This window comes from Taudactylus pleione, unplaced genomic scaffold, assembly GCF_031769625.1.
Source record: "Taudactylus pleione unplaced genomic scaffold, aTauple2 ptg000201l, whole genome shotgun sequence".
Classification (NCBI taxonomy): Eukaryota; Metazoa; Chordata; class Amphibia; order Anura; family Myobatrachidae; genus Taudactylus; species Taudactylus pleione.
Window position 1 is genome coordinate 31229554 of NW_028284603.1, and position 13913 is coordinate 31243466.

Genomic DNA, 13913 nt, shown 5'->3' on the forward strand with positions numbered 1-13913 from the left:
TATTTCAAAGCAAAGAACCAAAAATAACAATTTGTACTCAGGACAGTTAATTTTTCACCTTGACTTATTGATTGAATCAGTGGATTTCAGTGCCCTGAACCATTAGTGTTTTTATGGGCTAATACCTGCTATAGCCAAAGAAGATATTTTAATTGGGACTATAATTGGGTTGGGTACGGGATCCCGGCGGTCAGGATGCCAGCAGTCAGAATACCGACAGCTGACACAAGAAGGTAAGTGTCCTAACCCTAAGTATGCTAACCTCCCCTGTCCCCCATTCTAAACCTCCCTTAGTGGTGCCTAACCCTAACCTCCCACCCGGTGGTGCCTAATCCCCCCTTACCGCTCCCTAAACCTAACCCTCCCTTTTATGTATATATTATTATTACATTTTATTTATCGGGCGCCACAAGTAGTCCGCAGCGCCGCACATACAGCAAAAGTCACCGAGTGCCCCCGAGCACAACACCGACACAATAAATAAATAAATAAAGCTGCACAAATTCAGGACAGTTGAGTGCGCTGCGCGCTATGGGCCTGATTCAGAGTTGGGAATAGAGAGAGAGATAGCACTTAACTGTGTACCTGGACAAACCATGTTGCAATGCAAGGGGTGTAAATACATAAAAAAAATGTTGCATGTAGGGTAAATACTGGCTGCTTTTACATGTAGCCCACAAATACTGTACAGCTTTATTATTACTCTACAATTTAGATGTCAGTTTGGACACCTCCCTCCCAAATCTAAATCTATCTACACATTTTAAATCTGCCCACCTGCAGTGCAACATGGTTTCCCCAAGATGATCAGTTGAGAGAGATATCTCTCTCTGGGCCTGATTCAGACACGCTCGTGAGCGCTGAGCACTCGCAAGCGGGTCGATGTTGGCCCAGTGCGCATGCACACGACAGAGCCGGCTCTGTCATGCGCATGTGCGAGACCCGGATAGCGACGGGCAAGCCGTCGCTCTGGTTCTCGCACCAAAGGGGGCGTGCTGTCAATGGTGAGTATCAGCACGCCCCCTTTGGTGGGCGTGGCCATGGGAACGCCTACCGTCTGGGGCCGGCCTCACTGACATCACAAGTGATGTCAGTGGGTGCTTTTGGCTCTGATAGAGCCGAAAGCACTCCAGGGCTTGCGGCAACAAGACCCTACCACAAGGGTCTTGTCGCAAGCCCGATGGTCGCTATGGTCTTGACCATCGCGACCATCTTCCTGGCCGCTCGCTATAGCTGTGGGTGGTCACCCACAGCTATACGAGCGGCCAGGAGGCCGCTCTAAAAATGAAGAAGGACAGCCCTGATTCAGAGCGAGCACTCTGTCAGAGTGTCCAACTCTGAATCCGGCTCTATGTCCTCTGGGAGTTGTAATTCCTAGCATGCTGCTTAGTAATGGCTTCAACTGAGTAACACGTCCTTCCCGGGACTACAGTACCCATCGCACCCGAGACACTGACAACCAGCTCAGCGCCCCCGTCCCGTCCTCTGTTGCCGCGCTGCTGAAGGAGAAAATCCCTGGACACCACCACCAGCTACTGGTGGGTATAAGTGACTGAGCTACCGCCACCAGGACCACGGGTGACCTGCATCTGCTTCTATACACAGCGCCTTGTGTAAAATGAGGAGGACGGCATTGCTGTGTAGTTACATTACACATAGTGGAGGGGGCAGCGATGGCATGGAGCAGGGGGGCACACATGGCAGTGCCCAGTGATGGTCTCTCCTATGTACCATATGAGGAGACAGGACATGTATAGGATATATTAGCAGGTGTGTATATGACATATATGAAATGACAGGACATGTATAGGATTAGGAGGTGTATATGCAGGGCCGGCCCGCCCATTTCGCCAACTACGCAGGTGCGTAGAGCGCCAGCCGGCAGAGGGCGCCGTGAATAGCTGCCGGGAATGCGGCATGGCCACAGACACTGGAGTAGATAGAACTCTCCAGCTCCGCTGCCAGTGTCTCCGAATCCTATGTGTATGCATGCAATGTGGCATGATGGCATCACGCCGTACACACGCCCATCTACCCGCCTGCCTGCTTGTGTTTCAGCGCTGCCTGTGCTAGTCATGAGCAGGGCTGTTCAAGTTGAGTGGACACACGGGGGCGCCACCCCATAGCTCATCAACTGTGCAGAAATATGAAAAAGTTATATGCGCTACTTGAATCCCAGCCCTGCGTGCTACAGGCAGCTTCAGGGATGCATAGCTGTCACCCCCTGCCATAGAGAGAGCCGAGCCGTTATCACCGGTGGCACTGTGCTACATGGTGGCTGGTCCTTCCCCCAGGACTAGCCACCAATAGGTTGTATTCCTACTCCTTTCCCTCATCGAGACCCCACCACTTCTATCTCCTTCCTGAGTCACAGCATGCCTCTGCTACTCCTCCTGTCTGACTCTGTCTTACACGGGAGTTGCACAATGTGACGAGACCGCCAGACTAGTGACAGCCTTCTACAGGTGTGGTGGTAAGTATCTGGGGAGGGGGAAATGTGTTAATGTTATTTGAGAGGTGTGGGTTGGGGGGTATATTAATGTGATCTGAGGGGTGGGGGTGTGGGGGTTATATTATTGTTATTTGAAGAGTGTGCTGTGTATTATGTTGGGAGGTGATGTGTTGTGTTGGGTAGGGGTTTATTAATGTTATTTGAGGGCTGTGCTGTATATTATGTGGGGTGGGTGGTTAATAATGTTACTTGAGGGATGTGCTGTGTATTATGTGGGGTGCTGGGCATATTAATGTGATCTGAGGGGTGGGGTGTATTATGTGGTGTGGCCCGGCTATATTATCATTATTTGCGATGCGTGGGGTGTATTATTATGTGTGGTGGTGGTTTATTAATGTTGTTTGAGGGGTGTGCTGTATCATGTTGGTTTGAGGGATATTAATATTATTTGAGAGGTGTGGGGTGTATTATGTGGGGTGGGGGTATATTAATGTGATCTGTGGTGTGGTGGTATATTGTTATTTCAGGGGTGTGCTGTGTATTATGTAGGGTAGGGGTGTGATGTTGGGTGGGGGTTTATTAATGTTATTTGAGGGGTGTGCTGTGTATTATGTGGGTGGGGATGTATCATGTGGGATGGGGGTTATTCATATTTTTTGAGAGGTGTTGGGTGTATTATGTTTCCCACTAGACCATGCTCCTTTATTTTTTTTCTGGGCGCGTGCATTCGGCCCGTGCATTGGTACCCCTTGGGGCGGCAATATTTTTTATTGCTTACCTAAAAAATTTGTCTTGCGCCGGCCCTATGTATATGACATATATATACAGTATGAGGTGACAGGACATGTACTGGCACGAGGGGGGGGGTACTAATTCCCCGGGCCCTGGATTTCTGGAGGGGCCCGGCAGGGGGCTCAGGTGTGGCACGCTTTGCCCCCCTCTTACATCACAGCAGCCCAGCACACCTCATTATTTCCCCAGGCTCGGGCTTGCTGGAGGAACCCAGCACCACCCCACCCCCCTCCCTCTTACATCAAAGCAGCCCAGCATGAGCTGCTGTGTGCTGGGCTGCACTGGGAGACTGCTCGCGGCTGCTAAGAAGCTGATCGTTTCCCCTGCTGGTTATGCGCCTGGCTGAGGGGGCTCAGAGCGCCCCCCATCCTGGCGTGCAGCACTGCAAAACTTTACTTTTTCTTTTTTAACCGAAGGGGGCGAGACCACGCATCCCGTGATTAGGCCACACTCCCTTTTACCCGGGCCCGCCGCGGCTCTGCGGGCCTGTGTACTGAATATATTAGGAGGTGTGGATGACAGGACATGTATATATTAGTAGGTGTATATATGACATACATACGTGGAGTGTTAGAAGAACATGTATATTATACATATATGACATAGTGGAAGGTGAGGGGGACAGATGAGGCTGTTGGACCCCGCCATCCCCCTGGACCCACCCTGACCATAGTTTCGGTTTCGGTCTATCTAACACCTGGAGATCAGTCTCCACCTGAGCCTTGACTGTGCCGCTGCTGCCGGGATATCCGCTTCCCCCTCCCCGCCTGGAGACATGATCCAGACCGGTTTCTTCAACCTTCTGACCTGGTATGTCCTCGGACGCCGCCATCTTCCCACCCTGACCGTAGTTTACATTTACTTCCCACAGAGAGCTGTCAGTCACAGCTGGCACACAGCACACACAGCCACCCTGTGTTTCATACCTGAGGGCTCAGTCAACAGGGGGCTTCATCTCACAGCCTGTCTGAAACTATTATCTACATAGAACACCATGTTTCCCCTCCCGGTCCTGCAGTCTGCACTGTACTGGGCTGCATGGTCTCCAGGAAGTGCGAGAGGGTCCCCTGGTTGGTGTACTGTACAATACACAAGGGGGTCCAGCTGTGTGAAATATCTGGTAGATGGCAGCAGAAATGTACACCAGGGAGGGAGTGCTCGCCGCCACTCACAGCCGGACGGGAACATGCTCCCCGTGGGCAGACACAGGTGGCTCAGCACAGTGGCATCACTCCGGGACATCGGCATCACACACAGAGGCAGCAGGAGTTTCGGTGTGAAGGAAGTTGTAAGATGTGCAGCCGCCTCTTCTTGTTGGTGCCTTATTACCTGCTTTCTGCTATCCCCTTCTGCTGTGTCTCATCGGTGCAGCCCACTGCTCCCGAAGCCCTGGATGTGTCGTTTCGGTCATTTCCCCCTGCCCTCCGCCCGGAGACATGATCAAAACTGGTGTCCTCTTACTGACCCGGTGTGTCCTCCTGTGAGCGCCGGGCGTGCGGCCGCTGTGCTGCTGGGCCTTGTACTGTTTGTGTATATATATATATTTATATATATATATATATATATATATATATATATATATACATACAATCTTGCAGCCTACACCAATACATAAACTATATATACTTGTATACACCTATATACTTGTATACACCATATACATCCAATATATACACTGTACACCTAATAAAAACGGGAAGCGGGCTAAAAGGCGACCATGTTTGTTCAAGTGAAGCCACTGTACCCCCCCCCCCCCCCTGCAGGAGGTCACCAACTGAGCATACGCAGCAAGTTAAACTTCCCTATCTTTAAAAAGGGGCATATTTTAGCCAATTGTTAAAAAACTGTAACTTTCTCAATTGCCTGTACCACAAAAGGCCGTACACGGAATGGGTATGAAATACCGCCGGCCGTCAGCGGCAGGCCGACATCAGCAGAGTTCCGAGCAGCGGAAGCCCGACAGCGCTGGAAATCCCGATCGTGGATAGGTGAGTATGTACTAACCTAACCTAACCCCCCTAATCCTAACCCTCCTTAGCGGTGCCTAACCCTAACTTCCCCCCCAAGTGCCTAACCCTAATCCCCCCTCTAAGTTCCTAACCCTATCCACCCCCTTCCCCGCTGCCTAAACCTAAGTCCCCCGGGGGGTGCCTAACCCTAAGTCCCCCCCGGGGGTGCCTAACCCTAACCCTCCCTCCCCCTAGCCTAACCCTAACTCTCCCGGGGGGGTGCCTAACCCTAAGTTCCCCCCCCCAGGAGCCCTAAACCTAACCCTCCCTCCCACGGCTGTCCGCTCGCGGCGCCCGGCATCACTACGATCGGGATGCCGGGCGCCTGTCTCCCGGCGTCTGGGAAATGCGGCCGTCTACATCTAGACGCCCGGCATTTCACCCTTGCCGGGATATGACCGTCGGGAAGCCGGCTGCCGGTATTTAGGCAGTCGGCTTCCCGATTGCTTCCCCCGTACACTGCAACAAGAGGTACCTAACAATACAAACCTCAGTTCTTCAGGTCCATGCCAAATTTCAGTTCAGTACGTCCAATAGCTTTTGAGATGTAGCCCCTCAAACACCATGCCCCCATCTCAGGAATTCCCTATGGGAGAATTCCAATTATTACCTCCTCTGGCACCGCTCGAACCAAAGGATTAAACTCATTAATGTGAGCGGTGCCAGGGTTCATTACTGTGATAATGTGCCCACACCAAGCCCAAAACACCACCAGCCCCACTCTATCACAAAAATGTATGTAATTCCCCTCCAGTTCACCTAATAAAAACGGGATGCGAGCTAAAAGGCAGCCATATTTGTGCACCCAAGTGAAGCCACTGTACACCCCCTGCAGGTGGCCACCAACTGACATTGCTTAGCAAGTTGACAATTCCCTATCTCTATAATGTGGCATTTGTGGGTTAATAGTTTAAAAACTATAACTTTCTCAATTACCTGAACCCCAAAAGGCCCTACCCTGGAACAAGAGCTACCTAATAAAACAAACCCCAAGTCTAAATTCGTCCCCTACCCTGACTTAAGCCTTCCCAAAAATTCCCCATAGACTACAGCAGAAAAGTGGTCCTAATTGAAAGTGGTCGAAAAAACTGACAGTTGGAAATGTAGATTGTTCCCAAATCCTCATTTATTTATTTTTGCCCTGAAGTATGGCCTACAGCACCGAGCGACAGTTCTACCCGTCCATTCCAACTTTCAGCTCGGTACATCCAAAAGCTTTTGTGGGGTTAGCCCCTTAAACACCATGCCCACTCCTCAGGAATTCACTATGGGAGAATTCCGTTTTTTTCCAATTCAACCTTAACATAAGGGCACAACTACGTCCTTATAATAAAGCACTTTGGAATTTTTTGCTGACTTTCCTCCTCTGAATAAATTAGTGACATCATGATCACGTGCCGTATCAGACTTTTTTTTTTTCTTGTCTAACTTTGCTAACCTTGGTAAGTGCCCCTGTTTTTTCATCTTTGTGAATACTGGATCTATGTGGGTTCTTTGGGTAAAATATATTTATTTTTTAGTGTGGGTGTATCATTGCTTTAAATACATAACAATGAAGAACATTTTAGTTTAAATATTTTATTACCATGTTATCAAATTAGGTGTTAGTGATAGATTGTTTTAAGTATGTATTTTTTTTTGTTCTGAGAGTACACTGTGAAAGAGATCTGATGTTCCATGTGAGGTTACTTACAGCTTGTGCACGGTAAGTGAGGCTGGGTCGGTTGTGATGTGTGTGCAAGATGTGACATTACTAAGATGCAGGCTGACATCTCAAGGCTCTTACCTCTCCAGCTCCTGTTTACTTGTGCCAACAGCTTGAAATTGAATGTCTGTATCTTGTTTATTTTTGGCATCAGAATCTAGGTTATCTAATGTAATGTTCTGCTGCAGCACGTCTTCCAGAATCCTGTAATAGATACACAACTCTATATATAATTCAGTCTGATTAAGAATTATCTACAGTAGTAGCTAGGTATTTTTAGCTCAGATGAGACCATCAGCATTTCATATGACAACAAAGGTGCAATAGACTTATCCTCCATTCCAGGATTGAGCACCATGATAGATCTATTCTAAACAAATTGCCATAAAACGCCATTTCATTATGGAGCTGGTAGACAGTGCCTTAGTCAGAGTATTTCATGTGACCAGTGAAGAAAATGCTTTAACTACAGTAAATGTCTGACGTAACATGTACTGAATGTCTTCTTATGGAGCGTACACACGGTCAGATTTGTCAGACTTGTCAGATTTGTCAGATGAACGATTGAACGATTTGAACGATTGAACGATTTTTGACTGCATTAAAATGAATGGAATCGTCCAAGTCTGACTGCAAACCCATCAGATGTCAGATATCGTTATCTGACAAACGGGAACGCGCATCGTTGATCGTCCATCGTTCAGGCATGTCAGATATGAACGATTTTCCTTCAGATATGAACGACTGAACGATTTTTAAATCGTTATCGTCCATATCTGAAGAAAAAATCTGATCGTGTGTATGCACCATTACAGATATGTGGACTGGAATACATTTGCATGTTGATGCATTTTGTTATTTTATGTTTACATAACACCCTCATGTTTTTTGTTATAGGTAAGACCAGTGGCATATCTAGGGGGGGTCGAGGAAGGCTCGCGCCCTCGGGGGGAGGGAGGGTTTTAGCGCTGCTGGCCTCGGCCCAGGACACTGGTCAGTGCAGTACCGTGCGGTCTGCACTACACAGTAACAAACACCGCCGCCGGCTAGTACACTCGTACTACCCGGCGGCAATGTGTTTGTTTTGGCAGCCAATGAGAGTCAGACAGACTCTCATTGACTGCTGTGCTGCACCCACTGCCAGAGCTGGACAGGAGCTCACTCATGAGCTCCATCTCCTGGCTCCCAAAGTGGGTGATGGGAGAGACGTCATGACGTCTCTCCCATAGTGCAAAGCTGACTAGCCCGGGAGGACGGAGAAGCGGGCGGCGGCAGCGCAGGAGCGGGGATTCAGGTAAGTTTTGTGGGTTTTTTTATGTGTGTCTTTGTCTGGCACTGCTAGGGGTGGCACTGCATAGGAGCGACTACTACTGGAGACACTGCATGGGGGGACTACTAATAGGGGGCACTGCATAAGGGGGACTACTGCTGGGGACACTGCATAGGGGCGACCACTACTGGGGATACTGCAAAGGGGGGGGGGATACTACTTGGGGCTCTACTGGGGGCACTGCATAGGGGGGACTACTACTGGGGGCACTATATAAGGGGCACTGCATAGGGAGGACTACTACTGGGGGCATTATATAAGGCGCACTGCATAGGGGGGACCACTACTGGGGCCACTGCATAAGGGGGGACCACTACTGGGGCACTGTATAAGGGGCACTGCATAGGAGGGACCACTACTGGGGGCACTGTATAAAGGGCACTACTGAGAGCGCTGCATGGAAGGGAAACCCTACTGGGGGCACTGTATAAGGGGCACTGCATAGGGCGACCACTACTGGCGCACTGCATAGGGGGGACCACTACTGGGGCACTGTATAAGGGTCACTGCATAGGGCGGACCACTGCTGCGGCCACTGTATAAGGGGCATTACTGGGTGCACTGCATAAAAGAGACCACTACTGGGGGCACTGCATGGGGGGACCACTACTGGGGGCACTGCATGGGGGGACCACTACTGGGGGCACTGCATAGGGGGTACTGCATAGGAGGGACCACTACTGGGGGCACTGTATAAAGGGCACTACTGAGAGCGCTGCATGGGAGGGAACCCTACTGGGGGCACTGTATAGGGGGAACTACTACTGGGGCACTGCATAGGGGGAACTACTACTGGGGCCACTGCATAGGGGGAACTACTACTGGGGCCACTGCATAGGGGGAACTACTACTGGGGCACTGCATAGGGGGAACTACTACTGGGGCACTGCATAGGGGGAACTACTACTGGGGCCACTGCAAAGGGGGAACTACTACTGGGGCCACTGCATAGGGGGAACTACTACTGGGGCACTGCATAGGGGGAACTACTACTGGGGCACTGTATAAGGGGCACTGCATAGGAGGGACCACTACTGGGGGGCACTGTATAAAGGGCACTACTGAGAGCGCTGCATGGGAGGGAACCCTACTGGGGGCACTGCATAGGGGGAACTACTACTGGGGCCACTGCATAGGGGGAACTACTACTGGGGCACTGCATAGGGGGAACTACTACTGGGGCACTGTATAAGGGGCACTGCATAGGAGGGACCACTACTGGGGGCACTGTATAAAGGGCACTACTGAGAGCGCTGCATGGGAGGGAACCCTACTAGGGGCACTGTATAAGGGGCACTACTGAGAGCACTGCATATGGGGGGACCACTACTGGGGGTACTGTATAAGGGGCACTACTGAGAGCACTGCATGGGGGGACCACTCCTGGGGGCACTGCATAAGGGGAACTACTACTGGGGCACTGCATAGGGGGAACTACTACTGGGGCACTGTATAAGGGGCACTGCATAGGAGGGACCACTACTAGGGGCACTGTATAAAGGGCACTACTGAGAGCGCTGCATAGGAGTGAACCCTACTGGGGGCACTGTATAAGGGGCACTACTGAGAGCACTGCATATGGGGGGACCACTACTGGGGGTACTGTATAAGGGGCACTGCATAGGGCGAACCACTGCTGGGGGCACTGTATAAAGGGCACTACTGAGAGCGCTGCATAGGAGGGAACCCTACTGGGGGCACTGTATAAGGGGCACTACTGAGAGCACTGCATAGGGGGGACCACTACTGAGGGCACTGTATAAAGGGCACTACTGAGAGCGCTGCATAGGAGGGAACCCTACTGGGGGCACTGTATAAGGGGCACTACTGAGAGCGCTGCATGGGGGGACCACTCCTGGGGGCACTGCATAGGGGGAACTACTACTGGGGCACTGCATAGGGGGAACTACTACTGGGGCACTGCATAGGGGGAACTACTACTGGGGCACTGCATAGGAGGGACCACTACTGGGAGCACTGTATAAAGGGCACTACTGAGAGTGCTGCATAGGAGGGAACCCTACTGGGGGCACTGTATAAGGGGCACTACTGAGAGCACTGCATAGGGGGAGACCACTACTGAGGGCACTGTATAAAGGGCACTACTGAGAGCGCTGCATAGGAGGGAACCCTACTGGGGGCACTGTATAAGGGGCACTACTGAGAGCACTGCATAGGGGGGGACCACTACTGGGGGTACTGTATAAGGGGCACTACTGAGAGCACTGCATAAGGGGGACCACTACTGGGGGCACTGTATAGGGAGACCACTGCTAGCGGCACTGTATAAGGGGCATTACTGGGGGCACTGTATGAGTGGTACTACTGGGGGCACTGTATAAGGGTGCACTACTCGGGGCACTGTATAAGGGGCACTACTACAGGGGGTACTGCATAATGGGCACTACTACAGGGGGCACTGCATAATGAGCACTACTACAGTGGGCATTGCAAGAGGGGCACTACTACTTGGGGCATTAAGGTTCATATGGAAAGGAATGTTCCCAGAGTGACGAGAAATGGTGGCGTGTCATGTTGCCACGCCCCATTTTCCAGTGACCACGCCCCTTGTGGCATGTGACCATGCCCACTTTTTCGGCACGCGTCTTTGATGAGCGCACCTACTTAGGGGACGGCTCTGTTTTTTAACTTGCCCTGGGCTCCAAATACCTTAGTTACGCCACTGGGTGAGATGCCCTAATGTGAGACCGCCTTGAACTGTTTCCTGCACTAGGCCCTGAATCAGCAGCCGGGGTGAGGTCTCCGACCTGTGCATGGGCGGCTACACCATAAGTCTTTTTCTCTCCTCCATCCTCTCAGTGTAAGGACGTGCCCCTGAGTAGTCCCAAAACTATTGGAACATAGGTGTATTTATAATGTGTGCAAGGTGTGCAGGTGCACACGGAACCCTGGGACAGGAGGGGCCCTGAGATCTGCTGTGAGGACTAACCTCCATTGCACACTGCTCCCACCTACCATCGCAGTGTCTGCCAATAATATTCATCTCATGGACATGATCTTTAGTACGAAGATGTTTATTGGTTAAGAAATAGCAGAGTGCGTACAATTGCGTGCGACTCTATATCAGCCTCTATGTTTCTCCCTGATTCTTAGTTGCTCGCTATGTTGGAAGTAGTTGTTTGATTTTTTTATTTATGTACTGCACATGAGTCTAAGAGGTATATTTATCAAAGTTACATTTTGCATTCAAAATCCCACATTTACTAAAATTCGATTTTGGAAGCCTCTAAATCGAATTCGATTTTGAACAGTGATTTCTTGTTCAATTTTACATGCCCATGTCCAAATCGGAAACCAAATTAAACACAAAATCGAACAAACAATTGAACTTCAAATCCCCAAAATAATAAACCTGCTTCATTCTGGAATTTTTAGCATGAGCAGGCGTGAATTACACAGATCCATGCACAGATCAGTAAGATTTTTTCATGTAATATTTATTTTTCAGGTGAACTAGAGGTACCAGCAGGTCCTTAATGCCCCGCATGCTGGTACTTCTAGTTCTCCAAGTACCAGCATGCGGGGGAGGCTTGCAGGGACCTTTAGTTCTCCTGTAAAAGTCAATGTTATTTCATCTATTTTATACACAATCAACCCGGCACCCACCGGCCAGGGGTTGCCCCGGACTCACGAGCGTCATCTGCGACATTCACTGGGCATTATAATTAGCGGGGTCCATGCTGCCCAATAAAGAATGGTCCCTGCTGTTGTTCCGTCACTGCCTGCATCGGTAAATGTGTATGCACTTGCAGATGCTGGCACCCCTGCCGGGTCCCGCTGATGTCGTACACACTAGACATCGTCTAGTGTGTACCCGGCATAAAATGTACCAAGCTGTATTTCAGTGTCTAAGAACACTGACAGTGGGCGCCTCAGTCCTTGCACAGTAATATGCACGTATGTTCACCAGGGCTGACACTAGCATTAGTCGTAGACGTGACTTCAGCAAAAGATGCTAAGTGGTCACAGCAGCTTACAACTGAGAATCAGCCCCTATACGTGAATATTCTCCTGCGCACAGAATTGTCTCACGCTGGTCGCTCTCAAGTTGTCCCTGTACCTCTGTTCTGCACTATTTAGTTTGTTGGTTTTGTGTTGTTTTTTATTCCAGCCCATTATACAGGGTTGAACACTTTGTGGCACCTTACAAATAAGTAAATTAATAATAATTTGCTTAACCCACTGCATAAAATACAAAGCTCTACCTGATAATTTTTGGAATGTGAGATTGGACTTCATTTAATGTCTGATTTATTTTAATTTCTACGACGTCGTCTGAAGATGGTGGGGATTCCACCTTGATCTGTAAAGTAAAAAATGTTTTTATTACAATCATTTCCCATTCCTGTACATAAGACTTGCTAAGGGCATTTGCAATTCAAAAGTGGGGTACGGACCTGAGAACAAGTACAACAGGCACAAACACATTAAGGTAAAACTATTCAAATACAAATATACATTGTTACATTATAGTCATGATAAGTTTCATGATAAAGGACTTCACACAGTTGTGACTCTTTGGTATTTACATTTATGTTATTTGAACTGCTTGCTGAATATTGGGAGTATGCATGAAAAGAAAATAACATTTTGCTGAAAAGATTTTGGAGCATATACAGTATATCACCAACCAATCAGCTTATAACTTACAATTTGCGGGCTGTGTTTAAGAAATGATAGTTTGGAGCTGATTGGTTGGTGATATATATTTCACAATTTTATCTCACTTCAAGCTTGATACATATGCCCCATTATCAGAGAAGTGCAGCAAGGTATACCAGTCATTAATACTAGCATCTATTATAAGTAAGTAGCAAATGTATATGTAGTCTACAGTCAAATGTAGGCAGAAAACACTATGCTGCCTAATGTACAGAGATGCTACCACTAGGGCATGTTGCACAAACATCTCAGCCACGGCTCTATTTATTAACATTATTTTTACTAAAATAATGTGAAAAAGGGTGTTTTCACACTCTTTTCACATTATTTTAGTATCACCTGCAGTTACTAAAGGGCAATTGAAGTAGAATTCATAAAATTCTACTCCAACCCCTAATTATCACTTATTTTTAGTAATCAGATCGCATTTCCCATAATTGTAATGGGAAATGTGATCTGACCAAAGTTACTAAAAAATAAAATGTGAAAAAATACCAGGGAAAGCTCTGTGATAATAACGCCACCTGGAGGTGGCGTTATCCAGGGTCTTCCCCGGTTACTGGACTCCTGCTCCGCTATAAAGGGCAGAGCAGAGCCCGGAGCCGGCCCCAGTGATCAGCTGTGTGGTCTAAACAGACCACACGCTGATTCACTGTAAAAAGTAAAAAACCCCAAACTTACCTGAGTCCAGGGACCTGAGTTCGGGGCTCTGGTGATGTCCTCCCTCCGGGCAGCTGGTCTCCCATGCTACACTAGGGCCCAGTCGTCACCTGACAGGGTCCCAGTGCAGTATGGGATGTCACCCGACAGGAGCGACAGAGGACATCACGGGAGGCCCGATAACTGCAGGTAAGTGTAAGGAAGGGAAGGTGGGGGGTTGCAGGGGTCCGCGATGGGGGGGCGGGGCTTAGCACCAGGGGGGGGCTTAGCGCTGGGGGGGAG

At 49.3% G+C, this 13913-nt stretch overlaps 1 protein-coding gene across 1 annotated transcript in view; it reads right to left on the reverse strand.

Annotated features, from left to right (window-relative positions):
- Window positions 1-13913, reverse strand: part of LOC148518286 (protocadherin Fat 4-like) — a 101824-nt gene that overhangs the window by 19238 nt on the left and 68673 nt on the right. The window contains exons 25-26 of the mRNA XM_088477444.1: window positions 12515-12612; window positions 7040-7162 (exon numbers count right to left, since the gene is read on the reverse strand). Coding sequence (XP_088333570.1) covers window positions 7040-7162; window positions 12515-12612 — 221 coding nt within the window. The remainder of the gene's footprint in view (window positions 1-7039; window positions 7163-12514; window positions 12613-13913) is intronic.